The 25,165-nt window shown below is 38.0% G+C and overlaps 1 protein-coding gene across 3 annotated transcripts; it reads right to left on the reverse strand.

Annotated features, from left to right (window-relative positions):
- Positions 1 to 1,346: 1,346 nt before the first annotated feature.
- Positions 1,347 to 25,157, reverse strand: ddhd1b (DDHD domain containing 1b). 3 transcript variants are annotated; one of them, XM_067417240.1, is made up of 14 exons: positions 24,922 to 25,157; positions 24,057 to 24,840; positions 22,084 to 22,260; positions 21,621 to 21,749; positions 19,853 to 20,000; positions 19,666 to 19,775; positions 19,453 to 19,559; positions 17,007 to 17,254; positions 12,812 to 12,887; positions 12,575 to 12,724; positions 9,683 to 9,747; positions 9,260 to 9,438; positions 6,190 to 6,438; positions 3,706 to 4,052 (listed from the first exon to the last, which is right to left on the reverse strand). In XM_067417240.1, exons 2-14 carry the CDS (start codon positions 24,823 to 24,825, stop codon positions 3,847 to 3,849), a joined length of 2,613 nt encoding a protein of 870 aa, XP_067273341.1. In that variant the 5' UTR covers positions 24,826 to 24,840; positions 24,922 to 25,157; the 3' UTR covers positions 3,706 to 3,846. The 3 variants fall into 3 exon arrangements, with proteins under 3 accessions (XP_067273342.1, XP_067273341.1, XP_067273340.1); XM_067417241.1 differs by having other exon boundaries at positions 1,347 to 3,772; positions 24,057 to 25,157; XM_067417239.1 differs by having other exon boundaries at positions 24,057 to 25,157.
- Positions 25,158 to 25,165: the final 8 nt, after the last annotated feature.

Genomic DNA, 25,165 nt, shown 5'->3' on the forward strand with positions numbered 1-25,165 from the left:
TGTTTTATGCCAGATTTACTCAAATGGGTCTGAAGGGATGACCCCCCTTTTGGCCCCTCCCCCGACCCTGCTACCACCCCCTCCCACCACCATATACAGTGATATAAATGCAATATTCCAGTGTAATTAAATTAATTATACATGCTGGAAGCAGCCCAAACTGTCTGCAGGGTCCTAGAGCACACAGGACCTGAGTTACACACTTTCAAAAATGAATTTTTATATAAAAAATAAGAAAGCGCCTAATTTTTTTTTTTTTTTTTTTTGGGGGGGGGGGGGGGGTTATAACAACATATGTTATTAACATGTTAATCACTTTTAGCAGTGTTTTATGTAACTTTAAAGGGTTTCCTGTAAAATGACACCAATATTTTGAACTTAGACCACTGTATGTGTGTATGGGAGGCTTTTCAATTTGGGTAGGCCAAATTTAGTAATTTAGTGTAAATACATTACTTTGTGTAAAACAAATGCCAAACTGATGCATATCTCCAGAAAGTAGAGCTTTCACTCTAAGCTGTCAAATGGTACCACATATGACATCATAGCTCCTCCACAGACATTTAAAATGGAAAGTAAATAGACAATGTCATTTCCGACCCTGTACAGGGTTCTCGGAGTTTAAGTGGTTAAAGAGGCCAATCTTACACTGTAAAAAATTAAAAATAAAAATATGTACTGGCAATTTTCTACCAAAAAATCCAGTAATTTTACAGAAATTTCCATTAAGCCTTAAACACAAACTAATGCAATGTGTAATTTAAAATACAGGTAAAACACCTGTAAAAAAATAAAAAATAAAAAATAAATAAGCAATAAGGAAGATTCCTATTCATATTTATACAGTACATTGTGCCCTATTTTTACAAACTTGTTTTTACAGTGTAGGTATGTATTCCAAATCACACCCAGTTAAGATAAGGCCGTAAAACTGTAAAGGCATAACAATATGTCAAACTATTCGCATGCCTTTGGTGGAATAGAAAAATTGATTTTTTTCTAAGCAAGCGAATAAATGCAATTTAACATCTTAACACATAACACAGGCCCAAAATATTATATTAGAATTAGCTATAATACAAAAAGACAGACATTAACAACAAAATATATGGGAAGCATTTAACCATTTTAAAAGTGTACAGTAGGCCACTGGCAACCTGCGACACAACCCGCAAGTTGAGAACAACAGCCCATGTGTCTACATTGTTTATGGCTAAAACAAAATGACCCCTCAGAGATGAATAAAGTTGTATTGTTCACTTCAAGGTCCACAGAAACACCAGTTGATCCCTATATTAACTATACAGTCAGCATTTAAAAGCAATTCAAAAGAATGAGACAGAGCAGGCGGTCGATATCAATTTTAATGAAAATCACGAGGTTCATAAAAGAGGAACAGCTCGGCGTTCACTGAAGCTAAACATGAACAGACACGTTGGAGTCCAGTTCTAATATATATGCACATAATGCAGACCGTACCCTCTGACCACAGACCTAATGAAGATCTCACTGTTCAGTTTATTGGCACATCCAAGGGTGAGGTAAGGAGAAATGTTAAGTGCTTTTTTCTTGTCATCTTAAAGGCATGGGGGTGTTGATTTTCAGGATTACTGTAAACAAATCATACAAAGTGAATACATAAAACACAAACTTAACACAAACGAACGATGGTTGTTTCAAAATGGCAAAGTCTTTGCGACTATGTGGTTCTTTAGTGCAGTAATACATTAGAAACAGTAATATGTTTGATATGCCGATTGCACACCGTGGGCATAAAAGATAATGCCACATATGAAAAATGTGTTGAGTGTTTCACCTTGGACAGAACTAAGAGGATATTTTTCTAATCTGAACTTTCTCTTTCATGCATGTTAAAGCATAAACTCTAATTAAGTGGTGATCATAGCAAAGGGTGCAATTCAAATATGCAGTAGATTTCAGTGTCAATCATGCAAGTGTAGAGGAGAAACTAAAGCCTCAGCGTATTAGAAAAAAATTAAAGGGAACAGGACCTTAAATGTCTTTAAAGGAATAGTTCACCCAAAAATACAAATATTCTCCCATATGATGTTCCAAACCCATATGACTTTCTTTCTTTAATGTAAGACAAATGAATAATTTCTTAATTCCAGAATGTACTGGTTGATCTTTCAATGAAATTACAATGAATGGGAGGCTTTTGAGGTGCGAAAAAGGATCATAAAAGTGGTCCATAAAACTTGTGCACTATGTTCCTATAGTCTTCCGAATCTATACAATATTTTTGTGAGAGGTCCAGACTGAAATTTAAATGATTATTCACCGATAACCTCAGTGATTCTAGATCAATGATTCAGCAAACTGAGTTCGGGAACCGGATCAAAACGAATCATTCAGATCTGACTCAAATAAAGATTCTTTCACGAATCAGACGATTCTCTTGCGAACTATCATGACTGTGGAAAGGAAATCACAGGCAGATGTAAACATTTTTGAGGAATAACGACTTAAGTTTCGGTCTGTTCACATTAAATTCAAAGGACTTGGAATATTTTCCTTTTTATGAAACTTGTGCTTCGCTTTTATGGTGCTTTGCATTCTTTTTGAAACCTAAAAGCTTATTAAGTTGTAATTGAAAGTTATTATTGTTAGCTAAAACGAAAACCATTTTAAAAAATGTTGTCACTTACTAAAATAAGAGACAAATGAAATAAAATAAAAAGGCAAAATTTCTCATTTTCACTTAGTTTAACAAAAACTAAAACGGAAAATTTCACAAAACCTGTCTAGACATTAAGAAAAGAAGAAAAGTAAAAAAGAAACCCAAATGAAAATAATAAACAACAAAATGAAACCAGAAAATATAACAATATTACAGTATATTAATTATACTGAAACAACACTGGTCTCCATTCATTGCAATTGCATGGAAAAGAGTGACTATACAATTCTTCAAAATTTCTCCTTTTTTAGGATTTGGAACAACATGAAGGTGAATAAATAATGACAGAATTGTCATATTTGGGTGAACCAAGTGTTTACTGATGGTTATGTGCACTGTTCCTGTCGACTATCAACTCAATATTTGGCCACCTTTACGAATGACGCAGATTGATTTTTTCGTTTTTTTTTAAATCATCTAAATAATGTAAACACATAAGAGTAATGCTCAATTTATAAAAATCTTCAAAACTTTCATTTATAGGCCAAGAAATAGATCACATCAGATGTATTCCTCCTCCAAAACCCCCCCGAAACTTCTGATTGTGAACCTCCAATCCAGCACTTTCTCGTCAGTCATTCTATACAACCACAAATTAAGTTAATACACATCAGTCAATATGAAGAGTTCGCTGCTTTGGGAATCATCAAGGTGTGAATGGTCCTAGCGGAAACGAGTAGGATCATTGTCATCATTTCATCGAGGTTAAGAAAAATCCTAGTTGGGGAGGGGGATGTAGGAGAGAGAGTAAGTCTCTTCCGTGGGTGTGCTTCTAAATTAAGGAAAAACAAGGCAAGGACAGGATCCCTGACGCACAGTGAACAAGGTCTGCTAAACTAAATTCAAGAGATTGATCAAGGGTGTGAGAGTTTGTGTGTGTCTGTGTGTGTTATGATTCAGGGGTGTCCTCTGCCATGCCATTCGCTTCATTTGGCCTGTACATGAACGTTAGCAGAAACAGAGCCACATCGTGTGAGCACCAATATGCCGTGTGTGAGGTCACCGCTGACCAATAGCGGCTCTCCACCAGGCCCTCCCTCAGCTCAAAGTCGATGCGTCGCTCAAGCTCCACTGCAAAACAGCAAAAAGAAGGACGCATTATCGCAGGTGTTAGAGGTCTGATGAATTTCTCTGCAAAAGCGAATTTAAAAGAAGTGTATGTAAGACTGGCCAAAACTGGTACTGCGGTCACTATCCCCTCTCCCCCTCCCCCTGATTCGAGGTTGCCAGATAGACTGCAGGATCCAGCAGGAACGTTTGTAGCTGCAGCTGTGGTAACTAGAGCAGAGCTGGCAACCTGGATGCCGAAACACTACTGACTTCGTGATTGGTAGATAGGTGGAGGGTGGAGCTTCAGGCCAAAACACAACATGTCAACATCAACATCATTTGAGGGCTGCAACAACAACTTTTAAATGACAATATCCTGGCCGGACTACTGTTTTCAGTGACATAAGTATTTGAAATTAACATTTTTTGATAACATTTTTTAATGTCTAGTTACATATCAGGGCCATTTTATGATTAATTGAAATATATTTTTCAATTCAGGAACATACAGTTCCTTTAACAGATCATCAAAGATCTTAATGGAAGCCGTTTCTGCCACAGAGTAAAAAAAAGCTACTTAGTAGCAACTTAGTTTTGTAATTTTATAATCAAACAATTTGACTTTATACCACACAATGTAACTTTACATTTGGCAAATTATGACTTTATCTCTCTAAATTGTGACAATATCTTGCATTGTGATTTTAGTGCAACTGTTCTTCTTCCTAATTGAGACTTATATCTTATAATAGGTGTTTTCATCCAAAGATTCAAATTCACATTTAACGAAATTGTAATAAAACACTTGAAAATAAAGCACCATTTCCATTCCAAGTCTTAAAGGTGCACTATGCAACTTTCCATACACTGGAGGGCACCTATTCTAAACAAAGGTGTAGTTTGATGACGCCAAGCGTGAGCGCAGCATCTTGGGACATGTGGTCTTCACCTCACAGCTATATCACCTATACAAACACGCAGCTCGCGAGTACCAGGACTTTTATTATGACGGGACGGGACACAGTCCCCGGGCGCGCGCACTTACGCTTTTTCCGGGCATGATTATAAGGTAATGCAGCTCTATTTATCATATTAGATACATTTAAGTGTGTTTAAAATTATGTTATGACGTTACTCTGTGCATTCGCTCGGCGCTGCTGTGACATGTTCACACTGCTAAGAGAAAAGCACTTCTGCAGAATAAAACCGAGGGTAACGCAGATATGGCGCGATTGACAGGCGACTCCCTCAAACGCTATGCTGAAACGTCCCGGTCCTTAGTTAAAATAGCAATTTTCTCACAATTTACAAATAGTTGGAAACATTTGGGATATTGTAAGTACTCAACTGAACAAAATATATAACATTGGCCTAGTGGTTTTTGGATATTTTACTGCAAAAATACTACATAGTGTTCCTTTAAAGAGAAAAGCGTAGCTATATCTTCTTAAAGCATAGCTATGTCTTCAAATTGTGACTTTATGAGCCATATTTTAACAATCTGAGTGCATGGTCTGAAGGGCATGGCGCAGGTGAATCCACTTTTGCTAGTTTAACGATGGAAAAAAAATGGTCTGCGTGCCAGGCACATGGTCCAAAAGGCTTGAACCTAGTCTCTTAATAAGAAATGAGTGTTTTTTAGGCGTAAATAAAGCAATAAATAAAGCAATCTGAGTCTCATCTCATAATCTCTTTAAAAGCCAGTTGTGCTTGCACCATGGCGGATTCACTAGGAATTTTATTTTAATATTTAAAAATGTTTGTATGTTGCTGTGCATCCTCGTGTGTGTGTAATAAGCAGTCTACGTACATTGCGCACCCGCTATTGGCTCATATTACGAACGTGCCCTTCAAATAACACAAAAAATACTGCGCTATTGACTTTAGACCAGGTTTTTGCTGGTCAACGGCGCAGTCTATTTCAGTTGCCTCAAAATAGCAACGCGCCAAGAATGCGCTTGAAGACACCCCGTTTTCAGACCAGCACACTCATGGGTAAACAGATGGGCGCGAGTGTATTTGCTATTTAAACAACGTGGTGCTGGATGTGAAAATGATAACTGCGTTTGGCTGAAACTAGCTAAAAACACTTGCGTAGCACCTGGCGTTGCATTGCACCGGGTGTTTGATAGGGCCCTTAATGTCAATTTAGACTTTGTATCTCTGTTTTGTGATTGCAACTTTATATCTCACAATTAGCCTTTTTTTTTTAATTCAGAGGCAGAAACAGGCTTCCATTATGATAAAGTCATCAATAAAAACTATTGTCATCAGAAAAGCTATTCAATCTGCAGTGCACAATTGCAAACAGTACACTAACTGCACCAAATAAAATTGCGAAGATATCATTTTTCCAACAGGTTACCTTAAACAAAACCATGAAATAATGAGAATAATATTGAGAAAGTGCACAATGACTTCTTTGTGCAGATGCTTACAGGAGGAGTTATCCATAATGGCAGAGGCTGATTGTGACATGCTGGTGTCTCCAGCCTTCTCCTCGATTTTCTCCTCCGTCTTCTCCTCCAGTTTATCGTCTAACTCCACAGATCTGCCCTCTTCTCCTTTCTCACATCCTCCACCTTCAGAGTCTGACGGCTCCTCCTCCACACCTCCCACCTGTCCACTAGAGCGTGAAAATCTGGAGAAGAAGATACCGCCGATGCCTTTACCTATACTTGCCGCTCCTGTGGAAAAATACATATATATATGGTTACATTTTTAAGGCCTGTTCACACCAACAGCAATATCTATAACTGAATTGAATACCTTTAATGCAATTATATATTTACTATATATTACTTAGTATCCTGAATCAATACGCTGATTCATACCATTCGAAACTTTGTTTTGAAATCGGCCCATCACTATATAAGTGGTTATTGATATTTTTGTGTGTACAAACACTAATTCTTGTCGCTTCATAAAATTATTATAAAACCACTGTAGTGAGATGGACTTTGTAACGACGTCTTTAGTGCCTTTTATGGGTCTTGAGAGAGGAAATGACATTGGTGTCAAAGAAGGCCTGTCTCTGAGCCATCGGATTTCAACAAAAAATATCTTAATTTGTGTTCCGAAGATTAACAGAGGTCTTACGGGTGTCGAACGACATTAGGGGAATGCTCTAATGTGTTCAGCCTCAGGTTACCTGCTCTGTTGGCTGCTAATGGCGTCATATAAATATCCCAGTGCTGAGTTAACATAAGAATCATGTGGAATATACACCGCAGAAAACATGACCACAGTAAACTCCCACGGAAGATATATGGGCCTGCATTTAAAAGTCACATACAGCAAGTCAGGTGAGCAGTGACTGTCTACAGTCTTAGTGTTAGTACACCAGCTGTTGTTAACATACACGCATGGCACAACCCCCCTCCTTTGCCTTTACCGGATTCTCTGGTCCTGTCATAGCGATGTGATGTACAGCCTGCTTGCTCAATAGCCATGTCCGGAAAAAATTAATGAAGCCAAGTCTCTGGGATTAGCAAAATGCAGCAATGTCCGTTGCGGCCTGCTTCAGTTCATTAATTTTGTTAGTGAGAGATCTAGCGTTGGTCAGAAAAATACTAGGAAGCAGTAGCTTTTATGGCTGCCTCCGTAGCCTCACTAACCCACCGGCCCAATAGCCTAGATTTTGCCTCCTGCGGGGTAGATGATCCAGGGAGAGCCTGAACTCCTGGCTATATCCATAGGGATATCACAGAAATTAATAAACTTGGATAAAACAGTCTGTTCGTTCCATAGACCCATTTTCAGTAGGTCCTCTTGGCTGTAGATGTTTTCCTCCCAGCAGAATGTCATCCGGACGAGTTACAGTTAGGGATGGGTACCGAAAACCGGTATTAAACGGGCCCCGGGGCTGAATTTTGAAAGACCGTTCTATCGATAAGCTCAGACGTTATCGGTTCTGCTGTCGGTACTTCTGAAAATGCACGTGACTAGAGAGAGAGAGAGAGAGAGAGAGAGAGAGAGAGAGAGAGAGAGAGAGAGAGAGAGAGAGAGAGAGAGAGAGAGAGAGAGAGAGAGAGAGAGAGAGAGAGCTCCACAAACGACAGCCGAGGACAGAACCAAACATAGCCTGGTTACACTTTAGATCTGTGATAGTCTGCTTTTATTTTAGATTTTGTCTTCCAAAGATTATTATAATAATATTTATGTCTAGCCCAACTTAATTCCCTTTGCAGCAGTAGCCTACGCTGTCATTTCTCCATAAAACTCAAACGTAATGAAAGAATCAGCACGATCAGTGATTGTTGTAAAATACAGTCTAGCTACTGTTGGTAAATTGTGGGACGCGTTTAATAATAAAAAGAGCGATTAAATGCACAAAAATGTGCGCAAGAGATTGTTCCCAAGTCGACGCGCGCGCTCTGAAACAGCCGCAACGAGACGAGCAAATTACACATTCGGTTTCACACTCTAAACGATCAAATGTACACAAACATCTATGTCAAAATGACCGGCTTGGAGAGTCTCTTAAACACAACACAGTTTGTGTCTAAAATGGACGTAGTATATGGATATAGTCAGGAGAAAATATAGTCCATCTGCCTATTATCAGTCGCCTATAGAGCTGCACGTCTATCTTAAAGAGGCTGCGGTGTAAATAAACATGCTGACGAATTACTGCGAATTAAACAACCAAATGCAAAGAGAAAATCACTCACAGCTCTTGCATGAATAACTTCAGCTTTAATAAGCATTAATTTGGCTATTTATGATGAACAGTGTTATTTTACATTTGATTAGTAGAATTCTTCCTAAAAAAAGGAAAGCACTGCATGTGTAGGCTGTGTATTTTTGTTAATTGTGTGTGTGTGTGTGTGTGTGTGTGTGTGTGTGTGTGTGTGTGTGTGTGTGTGTATATATATATATATATATATATATATATATATATATATATATATATATATATATATATATATATATATATATATATATATATATATAATCTCCCAAAGTACCGATAAGAATACCGTTAAAGTACCGGACCGATAAGCAGTATCGGTAAGAGTAGTAATACCGTTAAAACCTTAACGATACCCATCCCTAGTAACAGTATATACAAAAACATCCATACAAAGCACCAGGAAGGATGGCATTTTACGATAACGATAAAGATATAGTTCTAAAAATCATTCTTTGTATAAATGAAAAGCAGAGCCCACACCACAGCTTTAACGATAATGGTACGGAGATATATATACCTTGAAGATTTATAATGGGTGGTATGGGTGTTTCCAAATCTCTACTTGTGTCTGTGACACTTCCTAATTGCTTTATATTGATCCAATGCTTTGCTGAGTTGTTTCTGTTTATTGCTTTCCACACTCAAATCAAAAGCTTTAAACTGCAGATGCTCACTAATTGAAGGCAGACCGCCATTATCTCAATATTTAGGAACCGTAATTCTATTCTTACGTCACACACTATACATCCTGCACTCCCTGCGAGTGTTTTGCGCTTTCCAGTCATCTTTAGTGATCTCTCTCTCCATCTCACCCATGATGCTGGCCTTGCCCAGGTTGGTTATGGACTCGCCGTAGTGTCTGCGGGGCTGTGGAGGTGAGGTGCATGGGCTCGGGAGGCTCTCCGTATCAGACACAGCAGCATTTTCCTTTGATGGATTTAGTAGAGTGGGACGGATCTGATCATACGGTGTAGGGCTGGTGGTGTTGTACCTATAAAAAAAATCCATGTTCAGATGTATATATACATTAAAAAAATATTCATAAAAAACATTGATTATTTTATCCTTTGTGATAATTAAGCAAGGGTAATCAGTGAGAAACAAAGTTGCATTCACAATCACAATGCACTGTAAGTTATGGTAAAACAGAAATGTTTTGCTATTTAATGAAATTTTAAAAGAAAAAAACTAAAACCTTTAAACCATAAATTTAGTGAACGCATCGTTTTACTCACCAGTGAATCTGGACAGGTGATATATTACTGTAATGCTTCAGGATAAGAGGCTCCAACCTATATGCCTGCAGGAAACCATTTGTTTTTATTTTGAATGTTATGACTGATATTCAGATATTATACACATACAAAAAATAATAATAATAATAATATTAATATTAATGAGATAGAAAAATGCAAAAAATTTAAAATCTGATGTTTACCTGCTTACCCCCAGGGCATCCAAGATGTAGGTGACTTTGTTTCTTCAGTAGAACACAAATGATGATTTTCAACTTCCACCGCTGCAGTCTGTCAGTCGTATAATGCATGTGAATGGTACCTAAATCTATCAGAGTAAAAGAAAAAAACATGCACATACAAATCCATGTTAAAACACTGCGGCTTGTGATGACACATTGATGTCTTAAGATACAAAACAATCAGTTTCTGTGAGAAACCGAACAGTATTTGTATCATCTTATACCTCTAATACACCACTATGTCCAACAGCCTTCAGTGTGTGATCACTTCTGTTAAGTGAGTTCAATGTAAACTAACTGAGCTCGCTTACCAGAAGTGATCACACGCTGAAGGCTGTCGGACATACATACATGCACAAACCGATCGTTTTGTGTCTTAAGACATCAATGTGTCATCACAAGCCACAGGGTTTAATATGGATTTGTATGTGCATGTTTTTTTTTTACTCTCATAGTTCTCATACTCTCATATGTTACCATTCACATGCATTATACGACTGACAGACTGCAACGGTTGGAGTTAAAAATCTTAATTTGTGTTCTACTGAAGAAACAAAGCCACCTATCATGAATACCCTGAATAAACATAAAATTTGCAATTTTGGGGTAACTGTCCCTTTAATTCACCACATTAAACTGTTTATTTAAAACATTTTTATTTCATTTTTTTATTTAAAACAATTAAAAATAAATTAAATAAAGTAATGTAATGTAAAAAAAAAAGAAATGTAAAAAAAGACAAAGTTTAAACTAACATTTAAAAATTATATCTTTTATATATATATATATATATTTCATAAATTCCATAAACAATTATGAATAAAACCGTATCATGTACAGCATATGGTAGTTTAATACAAAGAACCCCACAAAGACTCAAATCTCGAGACATGTTTTTAAAAGTCGAATTTCTTTTAACTCTACATGGCTTTCTATATAGAAGACCAAATTACAAAAAATTAAATAATTAAATAAATAATGAATTCAATAAAACAACAATTAAATGTACCAGTTTATTCTGAAATAATTAAATAATTAATTAAATAATGAATTAGTTGATTTAATAATTAAATAATTAATTTAATTAAATATTAATTCAATAAATAAATGTATCTATTTATTATTTTAAATTACATTAAATTTTTTAATATACTTCACAATTACCTCTTCCACATTTTTTTATTTAAAAATCTTTTTTTTTCATTATTTAACGTGCTTTTTCAAAAAGACGTTTTTCATAATAATATGCTGCATTTACGAATGATGCCTATTTGACGAATCATGCGTTTCCAAAGCACGATTTTCCCAAAGATTTTTTTCATAATAATATAGGACATTTCACAGATGCCAATCAACAGGCAGTGGGCGGAGCTTGGCACTAATTGGTTTAAAGTTAATGAGTTGACAGACATGACAGATCAATCTGTGTGTGATGACGACATCACGGAACCCCAAGGGTGCTTCTTATTTCTTATTTGTGACTGAAAATGTATTTTGACTGTGTTTAAGGCAGTACTCTGTGTATCATTAAATTCTTTTATTTTTTTACAACGCCGGCAAAAATCGTTTATTCCAGCCTGATTTCAGCGTGTGTGCAGACAGGGATGCCAAGTTTTTACAACAAAACCCGCCAACTACTAGCCCTAAACAATAGCTTCTCGGGGGGTTCTCCAGAAAAAAAAATGGTGTTTGGGGGGTAGAATGTGGGTTATTTTGGCAAGGTTGCTGCTAAAATTCGCACTCATGGGTCTATATATCACATAATAGTCGCTTCAACCCACGGACATAGAAAACAACCCGCGGGAAAAACAAACGCTGACTTGGCAACACAGTGCAGTTGAGCTCTGTTGACTTCGTTGCTCTGATTGGTTGTTGGTCTGTACAATTGATGTCTTTCCTGGTTCGGTTGAAACACGCCCCATAATCACAGCCCAATGGAGCAGTTTCAGACTCATATTCTGACTAGAATTGAGTATGACTGCGTCAGGCTAATGTTTTGAATGACCAATGCAGTAGGGCCGCATGTACTGGGTTCAACTGAATATGCTAACAAAAAACATTAAATTACAACGACGACTCTTATCATCGCATCTTGTGCACCACTGATAAAGCTGCCTGACATACACCTAAAATTATAATGCACTCTTTTTACGTTTGAATGAGGATTTTTATTTTGAATTTGATGAATATTCAAAATTGTATTTTTATTTGATAGCTCTAGAGTAGACCAATCACAAAATGCTTGGACAGCTGACCAAATAAGAGCAGAGCAGGCTCTTGGAAAAGATGGGTTTAGAGAGACTGCACCCTTTTCAAACTCTTTGAGAAATTAGCTGATGTGCAATGTATATTATAAGTAAATACTTACAGGTTTGGAATGAAATAAGAGTAAGTAAATGATGACAGGATTATTTTATTTTTGGGTGAAGTAATCCTTTAACATTAACCAAGATTAATAAATGCTGTAGAGTGTTCATTGTTAGTTCATATTAACTAATGTTAAGAAATGAAAACATATTGTAGCGTAAGTGTTACCAATCATTTTAATTCTAAGACTAAGTTTTTTTTAATTAGCTCATAATTTATATGGAAGGACCTGTGATAAGAAATCTGATCCTGGGCTTTATTTACTCCAAAAACAATTACTCACTACAGGATCAGTGGGATGGAAAATGTTGAAAAGCCGCTGGCAGATAGATTTGGGTAGGATGTGGTCCTGCGTTCCGTCGGCTCCAGGACGGACACCTCTCAAAGCCAAGAACACAGCCAGAGGAGATCCCATGCAGAAGAAGTTCTCCACCTACAACCCCAAATCACATGGTTTATTACATTTATTACATAAACAGATGGTGGGCATGAGAAGAGAAGGTTATTTATACTAACATACCTTGAATTTCAGGGCTGGAGAGGGTCTTGAGGAGGAGGTTTGGATGTGCTGAAGCTTATCTTCCAAATCCCTCATTCTGCAAATTAATATTAAATTAGATTTTTTGGTGAGGAACAGTACACACGCCAGATTAACAGAAAGGTCATTATGGAGTAAAGTGCACACAAAACTAAAAACCTTTAAATAATACATGAACGTATCAGAAACAACGTGACAGCTTTAAAATCAATGCAACTGGCAACCGAACAAATAGACGCCCTCTAGGGGACGGAAAAGTTACATAGTGCGCTTGAATAGGTAGCTTAAAGGGGTACTTCAGCGCTGGGAAGATGAATCTGTATTTAAACTGGGTCATCAATGTAGTAAAAATGTGAAATTATTTTTGAATTTGGTGCTTTCTAGACTGAGAAAAGACAGAAAATGTATTTTTTGTCTCATGGGGATGAAAGACTACAATTCCCAGAATGCTTCGCTGCCCTGTCCCATCCCCCATGTGCGGGTTCCCCCAAAACCCCCCAAAACATGCGGAAATGGCTCCCTGTGCTGGCTGCAGTCTTTAGCTTTTAGCCAAACATTCCTCATATGATGCAAATATCGTCAATTTGCATCATATGAGGAATTTTTCCAGAAATAAAATGCATAAATCTCTTGTCTCAGGGGGATATGAGGGGGGAAAGCACAATCATTTGAATATACTTCAGGATTTCTACTGATACAAAGCCATATGCTAATCACTGAAGTAACCCTTTAATAAATAACAGCAAAAGATTGTAATCAAAATGTTGGTGTATCTTACAGCCAAAATCACAGTTAAAATAACAACTAGACTTTTACATTTTCTGAAGAAAACCAGAGTGGTCGGTGTCAGCCTGTGCAAAACTGACCACCACAATGCAAGGGTGTAGATGCTGAGGCAGGGCTGGGCAACTCTGGCCCACAATTTCTACTTTCCATCATAGTTTAGCTCCAACCAACAAACACACCTGAACAAGCTAATCAAAGTGTTGCATCTGAAAGCTTTAAAAAAACTGCCGTCGGAGGCTACATTCCAAGGCACGTCTGAATCCAATGATGCCGTCAAAACATTGAATCTGCTTGTCAGTTTGTGTGTAAATGTACAATTTGTTCACTATCAATTTTGATGTTATTTCTACTGAGAAATCTGTATTGTAGTAATAAAATATTTGCTTAGTTATCATCAAAGCTCTCTCTATTTAGCTGTAGATCAGTACATCTTCAGATTTACTAGAATGCTACTGGCAGGTGGGTTTGATCAGAGTTGGAGCTAAACTCTGAATAAAGTGGAATTTTCCCAGCATTGTACTCTGAGTAGATGTTAGCATGTTGCTTTGTGGTTACTACACTGTTGGTAAGGATTGTTAGTGTGTTGGTAGAGTGTGTTCTGGGTGGGTGTTAGCATGTTGCTGCTGTGTTCTGACTGGTTGTTGATGTCTTGCTAGTGTTTTCTGGGTTGATGTTGTTGATACTGTGTTCTGCGTGGTTGTTGGTGTTTTGCTACTGTGTTCTGAGTGGATGTAAGCATGTTTCTGTGTTCTGACTGGTTGTTGGTTACTTGCTAGTGTGTTCTGAGTGGATGTTAACATGTTGATATTGTGTTTTGAGTAGTTGCTGGTGTCTTGCTAATGTGTTCCGGGGAGTGGTTGTTGGTGTCTTGCTAGTCTGTTAGCTGTTAACATGTTAATACTGTGTTCTGAGTTGTTGTTTTTGGTTACTTGCTAGTGTGTTTTAGTGATGCAAAGTCCGATTCATTTCCGCGAACCGGTTCTTTTCGGACAGTTTGGCTCAATGAACCGGTTCAAAAAGCCAATTCATAGGTTCCTGACATCATTATGCAATGATGCCACTATGCATTTCTTTTATGGATTTTTATGCATTTCTCAGTGTCATGTTATATCAAGGAAACATTCAAATAAAATAATGTGTCAATGCATATTGAAACAATCAAATAAAGTTATTTGCGTGAGTGCATTTGCTGATGATTGCCTTTTTTTCACTTAAGTTAATGGTGTTTGTGTTCGCAGTTAATTAATTTATTCTTCACGTCGGATTCAACAGAAAATTGCACAACACACATTACAGGCACTCATCAACAAAAGCAGATGTTCTTTATGCCTAAAGAAATAGAACGAGTAAACCAACCCCTTGTTTATTGTCCTTATAAACTCTATGATTTAACATATAATCCGCACGTGCAAAACCATAGTATTTTTTTCTTTATGTTTTGATAAAATGAAGGCCTATTTAATAAAACCAGTTCACTTAGGCTAAGTTAATGGTGTTTGTGGTAACAGTTTCATTCGCCAATCCTTTACATCGAAATTGACTGAATAATATTGAGTAGACATTATGGATCTTGGATAAGAATCCTAAAAGTTTCACACATACAGCACACATTACAGACATGTGTAAACGTGGATATGTTACATGTCTAAAGTAACCTGGAAGAATAAACCATATATCTTATAGACTTATAAATTGCACTTAACAACCTTAATTTATAATTTGCATGCACAATAAACTGCAGTAGCCTACGTGCCTCAGACTTGTGTTGCCAACTCAAACATTCTCGGTAATCCTCGGCAAACTTCGACAGCTGGTTGAACCAGCTCTATCGGATCTTTTTTAGTCGGATGTGCTACTTCGGCTTTTGCATCTTAAGTCATCAACCGGAGCTACAGTTCCATTGATGAACCGACTCAACCGTTTACTTGCTGTCAACCGGCTCAAAAGAACAAACATCACTAGTATGTTTTGAGTGGATGTTAGCATGTTGATATTGTGTTTTGAGTGGTTGTTGGTGTCTTGCTAATGTGTTCTGAGTGGATGTTAGCGTATTCTGAGCTGTTGTTGGTGTCGTGCTAATGTGTTCTGAGTGGATGTTAGCGTATTCTGAGCTGTTGTTGGTGTCTTGCTAATGTGTTCTGAGTGGATGTTAGGGTGTTCTGAATGGTTGTTGGTGTCTTGCTAATGTGTTCTTGGTGGATGTTAACATGTTGCTACTCCTTCTGAATGGTTGTTGGTGTCTTGCTAGTGTGTTATGGGTGGATGTTAGCATGTTAATACTGTGTTTTGAGTGGTTGTGTATCTTGATAGTGTGTTCTGGGTGAAGTGGGGGTTAGCATGTCATCTGAATGGTTATTGTTAGCTGTTGCTATGTGATTGCTGAGAGGTTGTTAGTGTCTTACAGGAGTAATAATTTGCTATGCTAGAGGCACCTTAAAGCTGTACATACTGTGCATACCATTAGCGCTTCTAAGGACATTTCAGCAGTTATATGTTCTGTATTTCTGTCGACTGACAAAGCGATGCCAAGCATTTGTGAAATAATCATTCTTTTGAGTCAGTTCTTTCTTTCCATTACGTTTGTTTGTAAAACAGTCTGAAATCTGTCTTGCTGAAGCGGTTTCTCAGTCAGTAAAACAGACCGTATTGAAACTCTTAAAACACACGTGAGGAAGATGCAGTAAAACAAGCGATTGTATGTAAACAGATGCATATGCAAAATAACGTGATCATGTGATCATCATCTAATGTTACTGAATGAAATGTGGACCCAGGACGAGCTACAGGACTGTGCAAGCATTAGAGGTGTTGATGGACGCAATCTACTCCATCTGTGTTTGAACATCGCTCTGAATCTGATCTGGATCTGGTCTTTCACAAAAACGTGGTTTTCTCAGCTTTTTGTTTAAAATGTAGCTTTTTTATGAAACTTACCCATATTCAAGTGTTGATAAAACAGAATGAAATAAAAATTTTGTTTGTTTGCTTAATAGAAGAGGGTCACCTTTTTCTTTTTATACATTACATGCTCAGATATTCATAAAAAGAAATACTCTGTGGGCTATTACATTTTTGTAAAAATGATCAAAAACCCTGAAGGTGGTTGGCAACTTTTTTTTTTTAAATGCTGGTGGGGAAAGAGTTAAGAACACAGAAAACAAACCTGAATCAAAAGGCTACTTTTCATAACGAATGTGTTTTTGTGTCTGCCTGTGCTGGTTTTTCTGAACATGTGAACATACACTAAATGTATGTCTGTGACCATTTTGTTGCTTTTTGCCATTTTCGTGTTTCAAAATGTTTCAAATGTGTCTACATGTACCGTTATGCTAGAGTGGTCTGCAATTTAATTTAATGGGCGTGCACAGTGTAGCTATAATTAGTTGTAAACCTTAAGCATGTGATACGAAGATCCTCCAGTAGCTGACGCTCTTGTCTGCTTACATCAGCCTCCATGGTATCTACCACATCTCCATGAACAAAGCGCACAGGGTCCCACCCTGTCATGATGTCAAAGGTGATGACACAGCCGAGCGAGTGGGAGACTATGGACACCTTTCCTTTCTCTGCAAATTCTGGGTTGCGCTCGCAGAATAGCATGTAGAGTCGGTTCAACTCTTTGGTCAGACCCCGGGTGATCTGGGGAAGCAAGTGCAGAGAGCGTGAAACTAGAGCGTGAAATAAAGTGTGACACTTTATTTGTGCACTAGAAAAGAGTGGGACAGAGTCTGTGTCTGAGTGGGACATTTAGTCAAATTTTACATGAGAGAGGCTACATTACCATGGATTCTGAAATCAGTGACGGATTTGGAACGCTGTATGTAAGGCAGCAAATAAAACAGCACTCCTTAAGTGAAGTTCATTGGAAATTTAGTAATTGATTCCGACAGAATTGTTTAAGAATAATCTAATAAGAATAAAAATACATTGCACACATACATATTGGTTAAAATTATCTATGTAAAAAAGGGCTGTCAAAATTAATGCGTTTAATAACACGTTAACACAAATTAATTTTAACGGCACTAATTTTATTAACGGGCACGATTAACGCAGCACACATTTTCTGTTTAATCCGTGGTCTAGCCCATAGACGTAAAGGATGCAGGAGCAAACATTAATAGGGAAAGAAAATTATTAACATTAACATTACTGAAACAAGTGGTTATAGCCTACATAAGCTACCATATTTTCTTTTTAACTTTCATTATAGACTCCAGGTCGAAAGAAAAGTGTTTTTACACTAAGCACATTCTCTGCAGTCCAATACACTGCATGCTCACTCTCGCTCATATCCGAGGTAAATCATTAACACTATCTCCACTGTGTTTTATTTAACTAAATACATTACAATCGGCTAAAACGAATACGCAGGTTACTTTTCTGAACAAGAGCACTCCCGAGGCTGTGTTCTTCACACTGTTCGCGTGAATCGTGGCACAGTTCAGTGCACACACACAAAATACCGACAGTTCAATAGGGAACACGCATCTCTTAAAGGGGCCGCACTATATTCCTACTCGTGGAATATGGACCTCCTCCAGGTATGGTGTCGCCCTGGTACGCTTCCAGGGCCGCATGACAGCTTTCGCATTACAAATTTTTCATACAAACTGTGCCCTGTTCTGAACTAAACTGCCAGTGTAAAAACTCCCTTTATTTACATTTTTAAAATAAGAGAAATCACTGCTTATTCTGAATTTTTAAGCTTAGTCTTAAGAGACATGAACAAGTTCTTTGAAAAACACCTTTGATACATGTCTAGTCTTCATGTTCTGTTGGGTATGGTTTCACTAATAATAAACATACATTTGCATAAAGCATGCAAATTTGTCCATACCCATGTTGATTAGAGTATTAAAAACTGGAAACATTAATTAAAGTTACATTTACAACTAATAAAAATGAGCGATTAAGTTGTGATTAATCGCAAGTTAATTCACAACAACATCCAATTAATCACGATTAAATAGATTGAGAGCTCTAATTTAAAATAATGCTTTTATTCTGTTTTATCTCTACTTTTCTGAACTGAATGTAATATTTTATAATCAACATTTCTCATCCACCAAATACAAAAGACTCAGAGATAATATAATATGAATGAAATAAAAGACAACTTAAGTGTACTTCAAGAGAATAAACTTTCATGATTATGTTTATGAACACACTTAAAGAGATATTTCAAACAAGAATGACATTTTTTTGTTGTTGTTCCAAAAGTTTCTTTCTCTTGTTAAACACAAGGTAATATATTTTGAAGAATTTTGGTAATCAGACAGTTGATGGTAGCCACTGACATTTATAGTAGGAAAAAAAAATACTATGGAAGTCAATGGCTACCTTCAACTGTCTGAATAAAACATTCTTCAAAATATATTATTTTGTGTTCAACTATCCCTTTAAGTGAGTCAAAAAGCAATTAGGTTCAACATACATTTAAACTGCAATACATTTTAATTTAATTACAATTAATATGCAATTAAGTTTCAGAAAACATTACAATCAGTTGTCTGAACTTGTTACACTTAAGTAATATCTTTAATAGTATTTTATTTCTGTAATACAGACTCTTTTAAAAAAGTCTATGGTAGTCATTTTACAGTCCTGTTCCCCATGGACGTACTTTAAGTAACTGGGTAATAACTAGGTATTAACTCTGAACCTACCCCTAAGCCTAACCTTAACCCAGAAGTTACCTTATATTACCCAGTACTTTCTTAGGTAAGTGCACTGCAAGTACACGCAAGAGCACATACTGTAAAATAAAGTGTAAATGAGTATGCTGAAGTGTACTGCTTTTCACATTAGTATAGAGTGGTGGAGGATTGCATCACCTCATCCCTGTACAAAGGGCTTGTGTAGTACATAATGTCCATTGCACTGCTGTTCAGCATGTCTCTCAGACCTCGCACTTTGTCTGGAGTAATGGAGTCCACGGTGTCTGAAAAAGTAGACTTTATCATAAATAAACCATAATCATGTCGATCACTGAATAGTTTTCATATTTAATGTAATTTATATTTTCTATCATTGTCCATAGGCAATACCTCCATCAAGGGCAAGTTTAGACCGCCATTCCACAGGAAGGAACTCCACATGTTCATTTGTTCGGTCAGAAAAGTGCTTCTCCTCCATCTTGCGGGCAGCATCTCGCATCCTAACCATCAATGAAATGCATTAGTTTTGAGGACTAGATATTTTGTGCAGGCTCAGCTGTGTGATTGGTGGACTTACATGCTTGTATTTCTAATGATCCGCCCCTGATCCATCTTTTGTCCAATCCCATGTACCACAAAGACTATGTGCGTTGTTTCAGGAGGCGTGTCCTCTAGAGCCGCCTCCTCCACGTAACCTCGGTGGAGACGCGTCCCACTACTGGAGGCTAACCAGACATGCTACATTGATAACTATGCACACTTACTTCCCTTGTAAAAAAGAAGTGCACTTAACTGTACTGATGTACAATCTTAAAAGTATTAATATATATATTATATATATATATATATATTATATATATTATATTATATATATATATTAAACAAATCAAATAAAAAGGCCAGTAAGTGTACTTTAAAGAGATTTTAAATTGTGTGTACTTCTTTTTCATAAGGGTTAGATTATTACACATCATGTCAATACATTGTCAATACAATACAAGACAATGTATTCTCTTGAATCAATGGTATAAAACCATTAAAGGGTTGGTTCAACCAAAAATTAAAATGCAGTCATCATTCCAAACCCTCTAGACTTTTGTTCATCTTCAGAACACAAATGAAGATATTTAATTAAATCTATAAACAATGATCAGTGAACATAAAAAGAAGCTCAACCGAGCCTGCTTGACAAACAAGAACAAACCTCATTGGTTCTTGTTGAAGCTCAAACGTGCTGTGTAACACATGATAATGGACCTCATTGGTTTTTGCTGAAGCTCAAAAGTGCTGCGCAAGACGATAATGAACCTCATTGGTTCATGTAGAAGCTCAAACATGCTGCGTAACACGATAATGAACCACATTGGTTCTTGCAGAAGCTCAAACGTGCTGCGTAACACGAAAATGAACTTCATTGGTTCACGCTGAAGCTCAAGTGTGCTGCGTAACACAAAAATTAACCTCATTGGTTCACGCTGAAGCTCAAACGTGCTTCATAACACGATAAAGAACCTAATTGGTTCTTGCAGAAGCTCAAACGTACTTCGTAACACGATAAAAAAGCTCAATGGTTCTTGCAGAAACTCAAACGTGCTGCGTAACACGATAATGAACCTCATTGGTTCATGCAGAAGCTCAAACGTGCTGCATAAAACACGAGAATGAACCTATAGCATGTCAAGCGAACATGCTTGAGCTTCTGTTTATCATAAGTGACGTGTACGCTGATGAACGTTTATATGTGAATTAAAAACCTAAATTAAATCAGTTCATCATATAATGTGATCGTGTCTCTTCTTAAAATTTTAATTAAACCGCTTTTTAAGTGGGAGTTGCATAGATATCACTGGAGGGACATAGTGTAATGATGACAGAATTTTCATTTTTGTGTGAACTAACCTTTTAAAGACCACATGAAATTTAAAATGTTTTTTTATATCTATTTGTATTGACATAATCTGTATCCTGGTGTACTCCAAATGTACTATAAGCAGATCCATTAATTGGAAAGTGGCTGTCTTTCTATTCTGGGAAAACTAGAAATATTGATGACTCAGCCCTTTGTCCAATCGAATGCACGTCCCTCCCACAGCATTCAACAAGCAAGTATCAAATCATGTGCTGAATGTACAATTTATATGGTAGAAACCGTAAGAGTAAATAGTAAGCAAGTATGAGTTTAGCCTATTTAAAAAACTGGGCGTTCAGCATGTCCTGTACAAGTTTTAACAGAACATACAAAACATGCAGTAAGTTAGAACACTGAACTCATCAAGCCATTTCATGTGGTCTTTAAGCAAACAACACAATTGAGAATGTACTTATTAATCAAGGGAGTTACAAACCTTTTGAGAATCCCAGTTTCTGAGTGACCGTCCGTGCAATCTTAGAGGTGGTGGCATCGCTGTAAAGGTAAACTTCATCCACGCTGTGCCAGTCAACATGACTCCGGCTCAGTTTCAGACTGTGAATGGCTGAGTGAATCAAGGGCAGAAGTCAAACAGGTCTGTTTCAAATTACCTGACTGTTAAGTAATCTTAAGCAGTCTAACTAGACCAGATCATTTCAATTAAGGGTCGCGTGAAAAACTGAAAATCGACACCCTTTCTGTACACAATTGACCAGAGTTTAACCTAGTTCAAATGTGTGTTATGAGACAAACAGGATATCTGGGTTGTAGCTTATTCATGACTGTGCCTCTGGATCAGCTGAACTAAGCTTTAATGTTAAGTCAATCCTTTTTGTGTGCTTGACCCCTAGTACAAAGCCTCCCTAACCCTGATCCCTACTGGTTCCATGTTCTATTACCATCTTTGCTGTCCACCGTGGTGGCCACCGCTTCCGTGTCAAAGGTGTCTTTCATCTGCTGGCCTCGGAAACGGGCCAGGTGCTCCAGTTCAATGAGGTCACTGTCCTCTTCCTCCAGAGGCAACCAGGTACCGTCCGTATACCACTGGCCTCTCATGACCGGGATGTGGTCCTGTTCTGTAAAGAGAAGCATTCCGAATTGTTGTCCTAAAGCAACAATTCATCTGACTTAAGCACACTGTACAATTACCAGACACAATTTTGCAATGTGAGACGCATATCTGGGATCCTAAAGGCTTCCGTTGACACAGTGAAATTGTGAGTCTTTAATTACCTAGAGTGCCATATTCAGAGACAGCGATTTAATAGTCTTTGCGATGAAGCTTAGCTTCCAGAAAGTTGAAGTTTGCAATGAAGCTTAGCATCCGAAAGTTCTAGCGGTGTCAGAAAATGTGGGTCACACTCCTACAGTATGACAGCTCACGTCCACTGAAGAACCAAAAGAAAAGTGTTTAGTACTGGACAAGATCCGCCACGCTACGTACAGCCACATTTGCTCTTATTCTGTGGATTTTAGCCTTGTTTGAGTGTTATTTGCTGAAAGCCACATTCAAACAATGATGTCAAATCAGGCAAAATTCATCTTTCAGGATCAAGTTTGAATATAGAGCTGCTTAAATAAGATTCGAGAGCTACTGCAGAGATGTTTGGCAAAATGCCAGTTGTTCCTCACCAGTGTGGTGTAATTAATTATTAAGTAATCTAATTACTGTAATTGAATTACTTTCCCCTTGAAAAAAAATAAAGCAAGGGGTTGCTCTTAATTTTTCAGTAATTTAATTACAGTTACTTATGATGTAATTGCAGTATAGAACAGTTCTATAGAAAACAATAGTGGATTTAAAGGGTTAGTTAATAAAGGCCTTCTGAAGCGAAGAGGGGTGTTTGTGTAAGAAAAATATCATATTTTAAACTTTATAAACTAAAATAACTAACTTCCGGCGGTCTGCGGTACGCAAGTGAAAGAGTAAAAAGTTACGCTAACAGAGTACACCCCTTAAACCCTTGACATATGCGTATTGACGAATGCAAAAGCACAGAAGAAGGAGCAAAACAAAACACCGGTCATGAAATTTTAAAGAGAAATGGCAGAGGATAGAAGTGAAGAATAATCTTTCGATAGAAGAGAATAGGGGCTTAAGTTTGTTGCCCAGCACTATACGCGAGAGGCGTCAAAGCTTGCGATGCTCCTATACATCGTGTCAGGGGTTACACTTTTGCCATAAAGGTGACTCGTGTAAAGCAGGCTGCCCGGAGCTAGTTATTTTGGTCACTAAAGTTTCAAATATGGATATTTTTCTTTCACAAACATGCCACTTCGCTTCAGAAGGCCTTTATTAACCCCCCGGAGCCGTGTGGAGCAGTTATATGATGGATAGGTGCACTTTTATGGACTTCAACAAATTACCCAACAAGTCACTGCCATTATAAAGCTTGGAAGAGCCAGGACATTTTTTATATAATACATTTGTGTCTGAATGAAGAATGTCATATAAACCTAGGATGGCTGAGGGTGAGTATATGGGGTTATTTTTAATGTTTGGGTCCCCTATCCCTTTAACATCTAAATGTAATGTTAAAATGTGTGTATGTTTCTCCCTTTACACACTTCAAGAATACTTTATACAAGTGTATACTGTTTATTTTAAATCATTAAAAGAGCAGTTTCATGTCTGTCTGTATTGTATCAAATCACACAGTTGAAGGTGTAAGTACTTGTTTTTCACTCAACTATTGTATGGCTTCAGAGAAGATTTGGGGTAATATCGATTAGCCTACTACAACGTTTAGGATACTTTTATGGCGATTTTAGAGCTTAACTCTTTGTTTTCTAAACACAACATAACAAATAGGTTTGAATTATGGCATCATGCTTGATTTTTTAAATTCAATAAGCTTGTAAAAATACTCACGGTTCCAGTATACAGGATAACAGTCTTTCCCTTTGATGTCCACCTCGTAGAGTCCTCCACGGACGCACACTGCATCCACGTTGATGCTATCTGAATCCAGCTCCGTCTCGTCTGTTGAGCAGCATCCCGCATCCGCACACTCGGGTACCGGCTGCGCTGCCGCCGCCGCCGCTGACTGCCTCCGGACCGCCGGTGCTTCGCATTCTGACGGTGACTCGAACAAATCCTCTGCTTCTTCACTGGCATCCCTCCGTTTGACCTCGTTCGGGTTAAGTTCGCAGAATTTGCGATAAGCCAACTCGATTTTCAAAGAGTCGTGCCCAACAAACGGTTTCCAGGTCCTCTTGTCCTCTTTGTAGAACCAGCGCACCTCTTCGGGTCCGAGTTCCGTGACAACTTCCCCGCGGTGCCGAGAGCTGTTGGAGCGGTTGCGCTTTTTCGTGGCAACGTTCCCGTCGCTTTCGCTATAGTTCGGGTCGCCGGGGATGTCGAGATAATCCGAGTCCGGATCAGAACCAAGACGGCCATGATAGCCGGCGAAACCCTCTTCCACCAGGCCTAGCATGAGTTCGCGTTGGCCTCGGGGCAGCGGCAGATGTCCGTCTATGCCCGACTGCACCGCATTCATCCCGCCGTGTATCGCATCGTTTGTGGGTTCGTCAAAGCAAGACGTATACGACGCATCATCCATCCTTCCCCATTCACTGTCGCTGACATTTTCCCTGCTTTCCGAACAACTCAAAGACGTTTTATCCTGACAAGCGCTCATCGCTGTCAACGCTTTCTAGAAAACAGCAAACGGAGCGGTTTCAGCACCGGTCAGCTGATTATAATAACAACAAATCTAACGATGTCAAAACCTCACCTTCCCCCGGCGCGAGCAAAGCGGCCAGCATCTGTACGGATGCGTCAATCACACACGTTGGACTTGAAACGCCATTGATTAAAAGCGAATTCACTCTCACTGTCCTCAACTTATAGGGCGGACACGCCAACCTGTTCACTTTCCATTAATATGCCAACTGTTTTTCTCCCCTGTGGAGCCCCTCTCTGCTCTGTAGCAACGTCCGATTCGTGAATGAATCTTTCTGTCGACTCGGTTCTTGCTG

This window comes from Pseudorasbora parva, chromosome 15 (genome assembly GCF_024679245.1).
Source record: "Pseudorasbora parva isolate DD20220531a chromosome 15, ASM2467924v1, whole genome shotgun sequence".
Lineage (NCBI taxonomy): Eukaryota > Metazoa > Chordata > Actinopteri > Cypriniformes > Gobionidae > Pseudorasbora > Pseudorasbora parva.